This window comes from Homalodisca vitripennis, chromosome 1 (assembly GCF_021130785.1).
Source record: "Homalodisca vitripennis isolate AUS2020 chromosome 1, UT_GWSS_2.1, whole genome shotgun sequence".
NCBI classification, from domain to species: domain Eukaryota; kingdom Metazoa; phylum Arthropoda; class Insecta; order Hemiptera; family Cicadellidae; genus Homalodisca; species Homalodisca vitripennis.
In genome coordinates this window covers 101,101,116-101,117,834 of record NC_060207.1, presented here as the reverse complement: position 1 = coordinate 101,117,834, position 16,719 = coordinate 101,101,116, and the positions used below count along the sequence as shown (strand labels likewise).

General features: G+C 35.9%; 1 protein-coding gene across 3 annotated transcripts in view; it reads left to right on the top strand.

The window, feature by feature from the left end:
• The first annotated feature begins 6,230 nt into the window (after positions 1-6,230).
• LOC124367776 (phosphatidylinositol-3-phosphatase SAC1) overlaps positions 6,231-16,719 on the top strand; it is a 36,821-nt gene continuing 26,332 nt past the window's right edge. For 2 of the 3 annotated variants that reach the window (XM_046824887.1, XM_046824904.1), the window contains exons 1-2: positions 12,699-12,849; positions 15,964-16,169. In XM_046824887.1, the coding sequence (XP_046680843.1) occupies positions 12,714-12,849; positions 15,964-16,169 (342 nt within the window). In that variant the 5' untranslated portion in view covers positions 12,699-12,713. Of the gene's footprint in view, positions 6,499-12,698; positions 12,850-15,963; positions 16,170-16,719 lie in introns of those variants that run through there. The other variant, XM_046824895.1, reaches the window with a different exon arrangement.

The following is a 16,719-nucleotide window of genomic DNA, read 5'->3' as shown; positions in this document are numbered from 1 at the left end:
AAATAAATTAATAATTACGTTACAAAAGCTGTAATAAGTGCTCTTTCACACGATCCGGCGCACGCCGTGCGGCGCTCGCTTGGGAAGCTGAATGTTTTCACACGAGGTCGGTTTCGTCCGGCGCGTGCCGCGCGGCGCTCCCATGTTTTGACTGTTCAGTACATGCTCAACTATTGAAATGTTAACACCGCGGAAGAATAAAGTGCTAGCCATGTACTTACTGTGGAGACGGCGAAGAAGAAGAAATAGGCGGTATTGGATTCACCCATTGCTTCAAAATCGACATACTTCTGGGTCCTTCAAAGTTTTATTCAATTCATTGCGGAACAGTGAGGAAAGATTCTTTTCTCACTTTCGTATGTCAATCAAATTATTTGATGAACTTTATGACTTTTTCCATGTCAATATCTTCATCAGTTTCGACTGCCACTACCTCTTATGTTTCATTCATTTTTACTTAAAAAAAAAAAACAAAACACTTGAACAAAAACAATACCGAAGTATACGTACGTCTTCACTCTCCAGTGGCAAACCCAAGACTAGAGGTTGGGCCGTGCGGCGCGGGCCGGACCGTGTGAAACCCCCAATATGATACAATAGCCCTTCGCAGAGTAGTCCGGCGTGGACGCCGCGTGTCAGGCGTAGGGGAGTCCGGCGGAATTTGTGCGCCGCGCGGCGTCTACGCCGTGCGGCGAGCGCCTGATGTCGTGTGGAAAGACTCATCTACTCCCATAGCCCAACGCCGCATCAGGCTCGCGCCGCACGGCGCGCGCCGGATCGTGTGAAAGAGCACTAATATAGCACGTGACATCATTATTAATACAATTAGTGTCCTAATTATATTATAGTAATGTAACTGACAAATTCAGTTTAAGATCATATATATCATATATGTTTGGTTTACAATTTTAAACACTTATATTTATGTAAGAAATATTACACTTATATTACAGAAATATTTATGTAATAAATATGATGAAAATAATTCAGTCCTACTGATCTCTAATGCTACGAATATACAGATTTATGATACAATATTACAATTACACTAATTTATATAATTTATTGAAGTCTGCCATTGTCACTCAGAAGCTTAAGTCTAGATAAATGTCTAACTTTTTATCCTCTGTGAGGCCTCTCTGCGAGGGTTTTTTGTTCTTTTTGGTGGAAAGAAAACGTCTCTGTTTATTAACATTGGCATTGCCTGGTTGCCTTCTGTTACACTCTTCTTCCTAAAACATAAAGTCGACAAATTTGACAGAATTTTCTGTCGCATAGTTTAGAGCTGCTATTACTTGTTTTAAATTTAATTCAATTTAAGTTTTACAACTTTACTAAACAATAAATAGTGGTTTAGTTAAAACTGGTCATTAAGTGATTGGACCTACCTTAACTGGTATCTGCGCAGTAGTGGCCATTGCATCTAATGCAGTTAAAATTTGTGTGAAATGTTTATCAATATAACCTTTTTGGTCTGAAGTAGTTGTTTTTCTTTACGTGTATTCCATCAGGATGTCATTTTTTCGTAAATTCTCTTTGTGCGAGCCTCGTCATTAGGATTGTTGTTTTTGTCACATGAGATTTCTTTTAGTACTTGCTCCTTTAAGTTCGTATCATCATAGATGTCAATTTTCAAAACCCCACTCTCATACATTTCCAAAGGTAATTCATCAGTTTTGCTACAGAGTAAGCGAGCCACCAAATGGATATGCTTGCACATTTTGTTTTTTATACTATTGTCCACACACGAACATAATATTCATGAAAACAGGAATTACAATGTAGGCACAAAAGTACACAACAGTTGCGTTCTTTAACTTTTTGTTACTGAATAAAATTCCTGTCCTTTAGAAGTTTAAATGTTTGCAAGCATGAATGCTTACAATCACATTTGAATGACTAAGAAAATTTAAAAAGTACAATTAGATTGAGAATTCACTTTTAAACAAACAAATTGCTAAATTTTGCGAGTAGGGCTCTTTTTAATCCTCCTGGATGTTTAATCCACCCTCGAATGTTTTCTAGCTACGCCACTGTATATAATGAGGTTACTTTGTTACATTAGACTTCCTTACGTCTTTTTCGGTCTTTCGATACTCCATTGTATTGGTTTATTTATATGTAAACAAGATTAATTGCCTGTCATTAATTACGTTGTAAAATCAAGGTTTAATGAAATAAATTTAATTGTGCTGCATCGTGCAGCATCCAGCTTTGAAAATGTAATTTAAATATATGTATGCTGTACTAAACTACGGAAAGGGGTTTGAAAATACAGTGATACATTTTAATAGGTTTGCCAGGTACTAAACTAAATTAAATTCAGAGGAGTACGGAGCGAGAACGCGCGGACTGCTCATTCCACTATTCCAATACACGGGCTATCTGTAGTTGGCAGGAGGGGCCCCTCCTTCCCCACTCTTGTAATCCAGCTTTGAAAATGTAATTTAAATATATGTATGCTGTACTAAACTACGGAAAGGGGTTTGAAAATACAGTGATACATTTTAATAGGTTTGCCAGGTACTAAACTAAATTAAATTCAGAGGAGTACGGAGCGAGAACGCGCGGACTGCTCATTCCACTATTCCAATACACGGGCTATCTGTAGTTGGCAGGAGGGGCCCCTCCTTCCCCACTCTTTCTCTTCGCCGGTTGCGATCACCCCATTTTGCTGCTGCGTGAGGAGCTCGTCTGTTTTCACGAGCTCCTCGTGGGCCACCAACATGGGCTGATTATAACTCTCGAAGAGAAAGAGAGGGGGCAGAGCCGAACATGCGGCTAATCAGCCACCTCAGTTCGGAACAGTTCTGGTTTATATTATCTATTACGAATTGATTAGTCGTTTTATATCCGAACACAATAAACACGAAATTGAACTATGAGCATAATTCAACAACGAAGATAATTTCAGTTTAACACAAGTTAAAAATTACCCCGAATGTTTTTACCAATGCGAGTGTTACAACCCCCAATGGGCTATTTGGACTAACTTTAAGATAATTTTATAAGTAATTTTAATAGATTCAAATTTTGCCTAAAAATTCCATCGTGTACTAAAATCAATTATTCCACAAACATTATGTATATTTCTCTCTGCAAAATTTTGCCGCTCCCTGAAATTTGCTGATTTGGGCTATAGCCACTTAAGCCCATATGTCCATCCAGCTCTGTGCCTAAGCAACAAAATAAACCAGCTAAATAAAAATGTGGCTCCCGTTATTTTAGTTCTAGTGGTTAGTCTGTGGTTATTTAAAACTCGGGTATCTATACGTTTTAATCTGAGAGCAATTTCATCTTCACAGTACCCATTACAAAATCAATTTCTCAAACTTACCTCTGGAAGTTATTGGACGTAGATTTCACATTAAATTTATTGAGAAAACTTCACAATATATAGTTTAATAGTCAGATCACTTAACAAAAAAAAACTATTCTAAAATGTAATGAAAAATAAAACACTTCAAACTTCAATGGGAGACAAATTCACAATTTGAAGAGACGCTATACACTCCACTGCTACTGTCCGATGAGACGTCCTGAAAATTACTGATTGAGTGTTAGTTATGAGATAATTATGATTTTGGAGGGAAGACGAGCCCATTTTGGAGTGAAACGGAAGTGCCTGACTAGTTGATAAGTCAAGGCTAGCGCTTCTACGCCAGGTGCAGGATTGCAGTATACGTTGACTCTTAACTCCGTTCTGTGGCATGTTCTTTGATATCTTATCGTATTTTCTTTTGAGAACTGTGGTATTTGAAACACTTTGTTAAGTATTAATATTTTGATAATCCCAAATTATAACGACCAAGTTTTAACTTATAGCAATAGATTTCTATGTCTGTTTGTAGAATTTATCGAGAATGAAAAATGAGCTATAGACTTGAAACTGTGCATGCAGCTTCAACCAAGCCTGATACGTGTCATGTGTCGTCTCGCGTACAATTATTATAATGCTGACCTGATCTATAGTACATGGCAATTATCGAATAATTTCTAATTTATAGTGTTGTAACCTACAAGTTATATTTATTTGGTCAAGGCAGATGGAAAATACAATGAACCAAATATAATGTTACAGAACATTTCTATTGGTTTAAATTTTAAAATACAAAATATTTAATTAAAAAACTCAATTTAAAGGTTGTTTTTGTATTTTGGAGTCCCTAAAGATCATTATTTGAATACTATGCTAAGAACACAAATCTCAAATATTTTGAAAAGTTTAAATGTTTGCATGTGTGGATGATTACAATCAAATAATATAAGTGAATAAGTAAATTTAAAAAGGGGTCTTTTTAACCTCCCGGATGTTCTACCCAATTTTTTTTCACCTACGCCACTGTATATAATTAGGTTACTTTGTTACATTAGACTTCTTTTGCCTTGTTGAGTCTTTCGATACTTCGTTGAATTGGTTTATTTGTATGTAGACAAGATTAATTGCCTATCATTAATTACGTTGTAAAATCAAGGTCTAATGAAATCAATTTAATTGTGCTGCATCCTGCAACACCCAGCTTTGAAAATATAACTTAAATATATATATATGCTGTACCAAACTACTGAAACGTGTTTAACTTAGAGTATAAGTTAAAACACAGTGATACAATTAAGAAATTTTTTTACTCTCTTAGGTTACGGCCGGCCACAAGTGTGTCTGTATGATAAAGACATGTAGCATGAAAACTCGCGAAAATGGGGACCATTAAATGTAATGGGGTATGCCATACGTAGCATGTTTTACAGCCGCTGGGGTTTGTTGCGGGCGCGTCTTCAAAGACATCCACCAGAGAATAGGCACTGGTCAATTTCTCTTGATATTTTCCCTCACCCATCTTGTCACACGAGCCAGAAACGCCGAAGCGTTCACAAAGAAGCCTTTGTTGTACACACTGTTTACTATTGTGTTGTAATTGGCAAATTGGGTTGTTAAGGTTTGATATGGATTACCTAAATATTGTACGTATAATGTTGGAGGTGAAACAATCCCCCTGTGTGAACAAACTCTAACATGAAGATTTAAAAAATCCGAACTGAGGAGAAATGCCTGACGTGAACAACCATCAGCGCACACAAAGCATTCACTGTATTTTAATCAAATAATCAATCGGTCAATGTTTTATTGCGAAGACATGATATAGCATATGTATAGCAAAAGTCAATTCGAGTTCAGAGCTAAAATTTGGTACATTCTTACCACATCAGGATCACACTCAAACATACAATTCAACATTCATGCATCCTTCATCTATTTGCAAATTTTCCACCTACAGCGCCGAAGTCAATCTCCTGATTGGGTGATCTCCCAGTCAAATGATAAAAACTCGGTTACATTATAAGATGCGTGTGACGCTAAGTGTTTCAAACGAGTTTGTAGTACATTGGGTGTCACGGCCTTCTTGTAAAATTGGGCAGCTTGACATGTTACACTTTGTCATGAATATAAATAGATTTATTTTGGTTCGATAAAGTTGCTAAATTGAAATTATAATGTACAATACATTGTATTAGTTAGACTATCTGAGTTATACATAGCTGATAGTGACCTGATAAGCTTTATCAAAACTAGATTATAATGCAGGCCGGAGTGTTGTTGCAGTACTAGTCGTATGTCAAACTATCTATGCAGTCGACCTAATTTCCTAACTTTTTTTATCGCATATCAACAATCAAGCACGCGAATAATCTGTTATTACTTGTCTTCTACATACTGTTTTTTTTGTTTTTTTTTTCTTTATAAAGATTTACAAAGTTTTTGTGTTACCTTAAAATCTAATATTAGAAGAAAATACAACCTATTTTAACATACAAACTAGTCTTAAAAAGACAACATGTTCTTTTGCAAGGATGGCATTTAACCATCTTGAAGTGCGGAAAAAACAATAAAATGTTAACATTTATGAGGCCAAGTACTCCCTTATTGCATGAAACGGAGCCGTAGGACGGATTATGCGGTGTCACAGTATCATGACTCCGGTCTGTAGTATATTTGACCTGGGCTTTGCCCTCATAATCAAGGGCTTTACTAACAATACTCATAGGTAAATTGACTAGTAAATTAGCGTCCTGCACAATAGTCTAGATTATTAAAACCAATACAAGGCCATTCAGACCAGAAGGTTCTCGTTGATGTAGATTTTCCTCTTTGTTTACAAGTGTTCATGATAACCTCATTTGAAGGAGCGGAAGAAATCATATGTTTTAAGTTTTGGTATTTTTGGTTCAGTATGCTGTGTTCGTCTGTTCTGTTGATCGGTTGTGGTGTGGTGTTGCGTAGGCGTTACAGCTGTCAGTTTAGTGTTGAAGGAATTAATTAAATTTATTGGTGGCTGCGTTTTGAATATTGTAAAACATTCTGTCCTCAAAAGTGTTCGTGTTTAGAGAATGATTTCTTTCTTTTTAGCAAGTATTATTTTATCTTAGTTTCATTCCGTTAATATTAGTCTGTAAAATATAAATCTTCGTCATGCAAACCGTCTATGATGACATGCAACTGTAAGTTTAGGTTAATGTTTAGAATCCATTGTAGTGTATTATACAGAATAATTTTTAAACATATTTTTCTAGAGATAGTATAAATCAACTTATAAGCTATTCTGATCAAACAATAATAAAAGTTCTAAACCCTAGCATTTAAAATAATCATGTTGTGTTTTATATGTATGTGTATGATCTTGGGGTAGGGTATGATAAGCGGAAACCCTGTTTTTTATATCGAAGAATGTAGTCTTTGATACCTAATATTCGCATCGGTAAATATTAAGCTTGCTCTTTTAGAAAAAAATTAACTCGAGCTTGCAAAGTCCAAGCCCAGATCACGCCATGACTGCTTACACACACAAAACTCAGACAGAACTAACGCAGGTTCCATTACAGGCAAAAGATAAGCGGCGCGCGTTTATCACTGATAAGATAAGACGAGTTTATACTAGAAGTAGTACCTGGACTACTGGCCTACGAACTAATAACACAAAAAAAAAAAAAAAAAAAAAACAAATAAATGCACTGTCAGTCACGTTTTTTAAAAATTTTATTTGTTTCAAATTTTTTTTGGGGGGGGGAGTAAACGGCTATGGCGACAATCGAGACTATTCTTTTCGGTGAAATTACGTTAACCTGTGTCAGTATGCAAAAAATTACGGCGATCGGAGCGGTAGTCGCTGATCTTAAGATTTACCTTCGCATCTCAAATCCTAGACTATCAATCGATATAAAAGTATCTATAGTCCTCAATAACAATCATATGTTTGAAATTTAAATATGAATTTAATATTTAAAGTGATTAATCAAATTATTTTAACAAAAATTAGGAAAACTGAAGACGACCATATTTGCTCCTCTCACAGTTACAGTTGTTTCTTTCCCACAAATTTCACATAATGGGGTTTTCGGTACGAGTCCAACATGTTGAAGCCACAAAAACAATATATATAATGTTTTATGTCTTATCATCTTACAAAGCAATGTCATGTAGTTTTATAAAATTGACTGCCATTTTTAATAATTAAAATTACTTGTGTAAAATTGAAATATTACCCCACGTGTATTATTTTCAAGTGTTTACAGCTGTTGATATAGACTATTTAAGTTAATAACTCAAAATAATTAATCAGTATCGATTGATTATATCGATGGTTATGATTAAGTAATATTGTTAAGTTTGCCAATTTCGATATAAAAAACCGGATCCGCTTATCGTACCCTACCCTAATCTTGCTTAGATCACAATAGATTGATAGGATTGAAGGCTGCAGTATAATAAGCATTGAACACTCTAGTGATCGATAATATCGAATCATCAATTAAAATGATGGTAAATATTAAGCTCAGCGACTACCGCTCCAATCGTCGTAATTTTTTGCATACTAACGCAGGTTAACGTAATTTCACCGAAAACAATAGTCCCGATTATCGCTAACGTATAAAAACCAGTTATTCGGCAGTAAAATGTTGGCAATACAAAACACATAAATAACGAGATTTTCGACTATCAAACTAAAAACAATGGCCGACCATGGTCGTTTTGATGAGTTGACAGTAGTCACGTGACAAACAGGAAAGTTTCCGATTGGCCGGGCGGGTCACGTGACCTATAGGACGGCTTCGATTGACCGCCAGACGTAAACAAACAAACCCACATGGACAAGGAATAATTAGGGAAGTTATTGACATGGCGTGCGATGGTTCTTGTCACACGCTAAAAAGACCCTAGCTTGCGTATTCAAAACTCAGATCACGCGATGCTTGCCCGCTGCACAGCGCTTTGCGCTGCTTGCTCTTTTAGAAAAAAAATTAACTCGAGCTTGCAAAGTCCAAGCCCAGATCACGCCATGACTGCTTACACACACAAAACTCAGACAGAACTAACGTAGGTTTCATTGCAAGCAAAAGGTAACCGGCGCGTGTTTATCAGTGATAAGATAAGACGAGTTTATACTAGAAGTAGTACCTGGACTACTGCCCTACGAACTAATAAGACCAAAAAAACGAATAAATGCAATGTCAGTCAGGTTTTTTTTAATTTGATTTTTTCCGTCATTTTTTTTGGGGGGGGGGGGAGTAAACGGCTACGGCGATAATCGGGATTATTTTTTTCGGTGAAATTACGTTAACCTGTGTTAGTATGCAAAAAATCACGGCGATTGGAGCGGTAGTCGCTGAGCTTAAGATTTACCAAAATGATTTACATGCTATCATATATGTTTATCTTCTTCAGTAATTAATTGTTAGTATAATTATAATGCTGCTCAAACTTAATATAATAGTTGTATTATTTTCTATAATCTAAAATGTATATATTTTTCTGTGACAAAAATATGGCTTCCCTATAATACAACCTTAAAAGTCTATAACATAATTCAGTTCGTCATTATTGTTCCAAAGTAATTGAAACAAAGTTAAATAATATGTATATGGTATTTCAGTAATAGGAATAACTATAATTCAAATGCTGTATTCAATAGTATTGATATTTACAATCAATAATCGATTTCATTACGTTAATGACTGCTTATTATGCTGCAGCTACAAATCTTTCAGCCCACCTATTACTGAAACACTCGTATCCTGGTAATAGGTTACCACTGAATCACTTTTTACTGATATTAATACTGCAGATCTGTAATGGCAGCAAATACAGTGGTTATGCACTTGTTTTATTTGTGTCAGACACGTTTATCTTTCAGAATAGTAAAAAGTAAGTAAATGTTATACTGTTTTGTTTGTTATATTTTATAAATACACATATCCTAGATTTTTTTTATTCACCTTAACATTATTATTTTTTATAATGTAATTTGAAATGCAACATAATTAAAATATAAAGTAATTTGATTTAAATAGTAGCAAGGATTCTTACTCATACGTGTCAAAATTCAATGATTCGATGGTAATAAAAATTCTCTTGTCCAATCAACTCTCCCATCCATATTGTACTGTATCTTTAGGAAAGTTGACATTAATTAATTACTAAGTTTACTTTGGGGCTGTCTTTAAGAACGGAAAAAGTGTTTTACTAAAATCGCAATATCTTGGGTAGAGTGATAATAAATTAATTTTTCGAAATTCATATCTACAAAATGCATAGAATAAAATAAAAAAATACAATGTATGGCATTTTGTGTTCTTCGTCATGTAAAATGTTTATAAAATAAAACATTTTTATCATACAATTGTTTTAAGTTTAGAAGTTTTAACAAAACTAAAGACTAATCAAACAAGTAATATTTTTAGTTAATTAAGATTAGAAGGTTAAGTACAACACTAACAAAGTACAAGGGCTATCAAGAAAGTACGAGGGTCGTCCACAAAGTAACCTCCGTTTTGAAATAAAAAATAAACCAGTTGAGATACAAAAAGTTTATTATATAAATGTTAAAACTACAGCTTTTCTCTACTTTTCTACATATTCACCATACAAATTCAAGCACTTATCATATCTTTTAACAGTTTTTGAAATTCCGTCTTTAAAAAAATCTGCCGCCTGAGAACGTAGCCAACCTGTCACAGCGTTTTGAAGCTCTTCTTCACTCGCAAACCTCTGAGATGCAATCCACCGCTTCATGTACGGGAAAAGATAGAAATCACTGGGAGCCAGGTCCGGGCTGTAGGGGGGGTGGGTCAAAAACGTTCCATTTGAACTTTTCCAAAAGTTCTGTTGTTCTTTGAGCTGTATGAGGGCGCGCGTTATCATGGACAAACACAACACCAGATGTCAGAAGACCATGACGCTTGTTTTGAATCGCTCGTCGTAGCCATTTTAAGGTTTCACAGTAAAAGGTTTCAGGAAAATGATCCGAAAGTTCCGAGATTGTGAAGCGACGGTTCTTGCGAATTTTCTCATCCACTTTGTTCACCAAGTCATCACTGACGAGATGGCCTACCACTCCGGTCTTCATTGTGAACGTTCGTTCTTCCATTTTAAAAAAAACGAACCCATTGACGGACTCATAGTGTTTGGGCCATACACCGCACTCAATTCACGATGAATTTTAGCTGCTGTGTAAATTTTCGATCACAGAAATCTTATTACACCACGAACTTCACACTTGGCGGGATTTTCTATCACGGCGCTCATGTTTTTGCGTTGTAACAAAAGAACGCGCGATCGCACGATGCTCTCCCTTGCACAGCTAGAAGCGTACTGAACGGCTGCGTACACTGATGTGAGAATGGCGGCGCTACCACCACTACTTATCGCGCCACGCCCAAACGGCGGTTACTTTATGGACGACCCTCGTAACAGACATTTTGAAGTAAAACAATAACCAACAGAAATAGGAACATTGTGGGGACGTGCATTGCCGTGGAAAAACAAAATTTGTAAGCTCAATTTTCCCCTACGCTTGTTTAGTATTGCTCGCTCTAGCTTCTGCAGTGTTTCACAGTACCTCTCTGCGTTGAGTTTTGATCCTCGTTCAAGGAAATGAACCAGAATCACACCTTTAGCATCCCAAAAAACAGTTGCCATAATCTTTCTCGCTGACAGAATTTAGAGACATTTTCTTGTTTTTTTTTTTTTTTGGAGAATATGTGTGCCCCCATTCCATAGACTGCATTTTTGTGTTTCACAATTGACATGCTTCACCCATGTTTTACCACCAGTAATGATACCATAGAGAAGTTTGTTACCATGTTTGTCGTGTTCTTCAAGGAAAGTTAACGATGCAGCAAGTTTTTGTTTTTTGTGATCCTCCTTTTTGGATTTTTGGAACCCACCTGGCACAAAATTTGTGGTGTCCAAGATTCCCTACAACAATTTCATGAAGTCTTCATGAAATTTGTGGGAAATGTTTTGAGAGTTCAGTCATTGAGAAACGGCGATTTTCAAGAACTTTGTAATTGATTTTCAACATAAAATCTTCAATCACTAGATTAGGCCAACCGCTTCGACTATCGTCATGAACATTGGTGCCACCATATTTAAAGTCAGTTCACCACTGCCTTAATCTACTTTCTGTCATTATTCCATTTCCATAAACTTCACACAGATGGCGATAAATTTCAATTGGTTTATGGTTTTTTTACCAGCAAAGACCTTATCACTGAACGTACTTCACAAGTGGTGGGATTTGAAATTGCATTGCAGCACACATTTTAATTAATCGGAGTGAAAAAGTTAAAAAGATACCAACAGCGCGCAACTACAACTCAATGTGTAATGAACGCCAGAGTGTTTCGATACCAAGATGGCAGTTGTAGCCCCGCTCACTAGACCATTAAAAAATGTCTGTTACTTTCTGGATAGCCCTCATATTTTTACAAATGCAGACATTTTAATGTAGCCTAATATATTTCTCATAGTATAAAAAAATAATCAAATTATTATTAGTATATAGGTCAAATGCCTTTAGTTTAGTGTTTTGACCTGGAAAAAGGGGTACTGAGGTTAAATAGTGCAAGGGTACTATGTTTTTACAATAAAAAAATTGTATTATTTGAAAGGTCTGATAGAATAAAAAACAATTAAATGTCACATCTCCTTCCTCCTAACAAGTAAGAACAACAAAAAAGTAACAACTCAAGAGCAACATCAACTCATAGTAGTCTAATGATTCCTAAGTACCACTTAAATGGTCAAAATATTATGTAACAGAACATCCAGGAAATAAGGGATATAACTTTACAAAGATGGAATATTTACTTTGTCAAATAATATTTTAATGCTAGTAATCCATCTGCACTTATTTGTATTTCTTCTGGTGATTAATGTTCATCATCAAAAATATGTTCTTCTAGATATCAGATAGGGATCAAAACAGTAGATCACATGAAATAATGGTGTATAATATCCTTATATGAGCCTTCTTGTCACATAAAAGTATGGCAAAGGTTCATTAGTTTAAAAATCTTAAACTTTCCTTTCTTCTGAATCATAGTAATGAATTCAAAGTAGGGCAACCGAACCTCAATGTATCATACATATTTCCTTTATCTTATAAAGGAAGCATTACTAAATGAAGAATGTCTATTTTACTTGACCAGCTAATTAGCTATATTTGATAAATTTTTAAAACAACTTCACAGTTGTTTATATATTCTGAGGTAGTTCCACTGTGCATTTGTGTAAACTCTTAATAAAACCTGCTGTTGAAAATATTAGCTACACCACTGAACAAGTGATATGGGAAACGTTTTGTTATAAAAGAAACATGTTTTGAATTATTAGCTGAATTAGAGTCTTGAATAGCCAATAAACAATTCAAATTTCTATGATAGTTCATAAAGTGTTCACTTCTATGTTTTGTTCCAGATACATAACAGGTGACAGGTTTTATATTGAACCAACTGTCTCCTCCAAGAAAATAATTGTTATTGACCGGGTTTCTCATGTCATTTCGGTTCAAGGTAAATATAAATTTGGCTTATATAGTTGTTAACCCTTTAAGGAGTGCGTGTAAACTCTACATAAAGAATACGGACATCATATGATGTTTAGCCTCTGTATTTTTGTATTATCGTAAATGCATTGCTATTACTGATTGCCTTTTAGTAGATTACAGTAGAACCCCTCATATCCGGCCTCGGTTTTACCGTACCTCGGTTTATCCGGTCACTTCCCGGAAGCCAATATATCAAAATTTATTTCCCACGGCTTACAGACGCGCAGTTACACGCACTAGTCTCCCACGACTCGTGCGTTATCTTGGTGTATCTGTTTGTTTACACTTTCTTGTGTTTACTTTTCAGTAGCTGTGTTCTCCTCAGTTGAGCTAGTAGGTTTAACCTCTAAACAGTTCGTTGATTATTTTCAGTGCGGTTAGTACAGTACAGTACAATTGTTTTGTTTCGTCAAGTGTTATGTATTGCGTTGCAGTGTCGTTTTTATGTACAGTATTAAAAAAGGAAAAATGAGTGCTTCAAAACGAAAACGTAACGTGGTGACAGTGGAACAAAAACTTAACGCGATCGAACGAATTGATAAAGGCGAATCAGTGGCCAAAATATGTAGTGAACTAAACGTGGGAAAGAGCACGGTTAATGACTGGCGTCGTAATCGAAAAACTTTGATGGACTATTGTACACAAATAGAGAGTGAAAAGGTTTTATCCGAACGGCGGTATTTGAGAAAACCTTCCAATGAGATGGTTGATGATGCTTTGTGGCTTTGGATTTTACAAGAGAGAAGAAGGGGCACTCCTATTTCAGGACCAGTTTTAAAAGAGAAGGCTATGATTTTACATACAAAATTGGGAGTAAAAACTGAGTTCATAGCCAGTAATGGCTGGCTAAACCGCTGGAAAAAAAGACATGGAGTTACATTTGTAAATACGAGCGAGAAAATGTCAGCAGATGCACCATCGGCGAGTGAATTTGTGGTCAAACTGGCAAAGATGATACAACAAGAGAAGCTTGTCCCAGATCAGGTCTATAACATCGACGAGACCGGGCTGAATTTCAAACGTTTGCCACAAAAGACATTCTCTGTTGGGGACTCAAGTTCAGCTTCAGGGTTTAAACTAAACAAAGAGCATATAACGGTTGCCCTGTGTTCAAATGCATCTGGGGAGCATAAACTCCCACTTTTCGTCATCGGTAAATCCAAGAAACCCAGAGCCTTCAAACACATTAATGTTTCTTCTCTTCCTGTGGTCTCGTGCCCAGAAGTCAGCGTGGATGGACTCATACATCTTTATTGACTGGTTCATAAACGAATTCATTCCTAAAGTCAAGAAATTCTTAAAGGAGCATAAGTTACCAGAAAAAGCTATTTTAGTGCTTGATAACGCTGGAACCCATCCCCATGAACTAGAGTGTGAAGATGCTCCCGGAATAAAATTGTTTTTTCTACCATGTCACAAGTCTTATCCAACCTATGGACCAGGGTATAATCGAATGTATGAAAAGGCGATATCGGCACAAACTTCTATGTGAGATTTTAGGAAAAATGGACACTGACGGTGTAAATCTCGTCTCGGCTCTGAAGCAAATTAACATAAAGGATGTTATCTACATGACTGCTGAATCATATGATGAAATCCCCAGTACAACATTTGTCAAGTCTTGGCGGAAGGCCTGGCCAGATATTGAGAAATTGATCAATGGCACAGTAAATGAAGATTTGATCCAGGTAGCGGATGAGCAGCAAGAGAATTGTAATGCAGAACTTATAAATGACCTGACGAAGTTAGCATTAACTGGCGGTGAAGAAATCTTCAATCAAGATGTTCAGGAATGGGTAACTGGTGATGATGATTTGGAAAACGAATATCTAAGTGATGAACAAATCGTGCAGTGTTGTAGAAGAGTATGAAAATGAAGAAGCAGAAAAATCAGATGATGGCACTTCGGAAGAAGATAAAATAAGCCAAGAAGAGGCGAGAAATGCACTTCAGACATCACTAGCCTACATAGAGCAACAGGACCACTCAACAGCTGTTGACGTTATGTTATTCAAAAAGTGGAGAGACTATGCCTTCAAAAAAAAAAAACAATGGACAACAAAGTTCAGCAGAAAATTACGGACTATTATAAGGCCTAATGTAATCTTCAAAGCAAATTTATTGTGAGTAATTTTTATATCTCCATCTTTATTTAACATTAATTTATCTTATCTGAATTCACAAATGTACTCTTTATTTAACAACTTTTTCTTATACAATAAATTTTTTATTCATTTTACAAACGTGTGTATTTTTATAAAAAATAATCCCAAAAGAGATTTAAACACTACTTTTGACTATATTTATTAATTACATATTATTATTAGGTATAAATTATCGTTTTTATAATAGGTTGGTTTATCCGGCCGAATCGTTATCCGGCCATGGCCTCGGTCCCGTGGAGGCCGGTTATGAGGGGTTCTACTGTAGTCTATAAAGTGCTCCTATCTATTGGCAACATACTTAACTACCATTTTTTGTGCTCGGATTCACTTGTAATCTGATTTTACCACCAGATCGCAGTAGCCACCTGGTAGGAGCTACTGACTCAAGGTTGCGCTGAGTGCGCATCGCTTTGTTGTCTGAATATGCCACCACATTATACTAGCCATTCCTTGTATACTGCATACTGTGGCCATATTTATCTTGTGAGAGTGACGTATTTGTTGAACAACCATCTAGTTTGTTACTGTTGTCCAAATGGCATACATTATTATTAGGTATAAATTATCGAATCTGCCATAGTGAGAAAATAAGACATTTGATTTTGAAAAAGTACTGAAATATTGACTTGTAGAACACATAGTCCTTTTTTTATTAAGCTTTCAAATGTAAATAAACATTTTTTAAGAGATTTTAAAGACTTTAGTTTTTTACTCCTTTTGGTAATTTTTTGGATTTCACCCATTACTTATTTTAGCCTATAAAAAAAGACGTCATATGATGTCCATACTCCTTAAAGGGTTAATAATGTAATATATTTATTTTCCTAACAGAGAAAAACTTGTCCATCAATAAACTTTATTGATGCCAATGTCAAGTTTTTTGGTTAAGTTAACCTGTGTTGTTGGGTCTATAGAGAATGTAGGACAGATCCCGAGGGAAGTGCTGCCGAAGCCTATCTTCGGTGTGCTGGGGGTGATTACACTGTTGGCCGGCCCATACCTGGTGGTAGTCACCAGCAGACACAAAGTGGGCACTATAGCTGGCCAGGAGATCTGGCGGCTGGGGACTACCGAGCTACTATGTTTTCACCGTACTGTCACCCACCTGACTGATACACAGGTGAGATAACAGTGTAGTGATAAATGTTAAGATGTACAATTATCTAAGTCTAGTTACAAATGTAGAATAGCAAAATTAGAAGATAGAAGAGCTTGATAAATTTATAGTAATAGGCTATACTTAAGAGGTATATTCATAAAGTAAGGATGGTTTAGTCACAAGAAAAAATAAACTCAAAATAAACACATTTTATTTGGACGTTTAGTTAGCTACAAACCTACTTCACTTCTTTACAAAATCACTGTTCACTTGTAAGCATTTTTCATACCGCTGTACCAGTTTCTTTAACCCCCTTACATACAAGTTCGCTACCTGAGAGATGAACCACTTGACAATACTGTTTTTCAGCTCCTCTTCGATTTCAAAAGATCCATCAACCCATTGATTGATTAGAAGGTTGCTAGGTTCACCTTAGGACTGTATTGTGAGTGATCAAAGAGTTCCCTATTGAAAATCTTGAATTTTCTCCTTGGTTTTGGCATCAGTATGAAGATAATTACACCGGATAACATTTTTCTGCATCGTTTGTTCTGGATCGCACGTCTCAGTT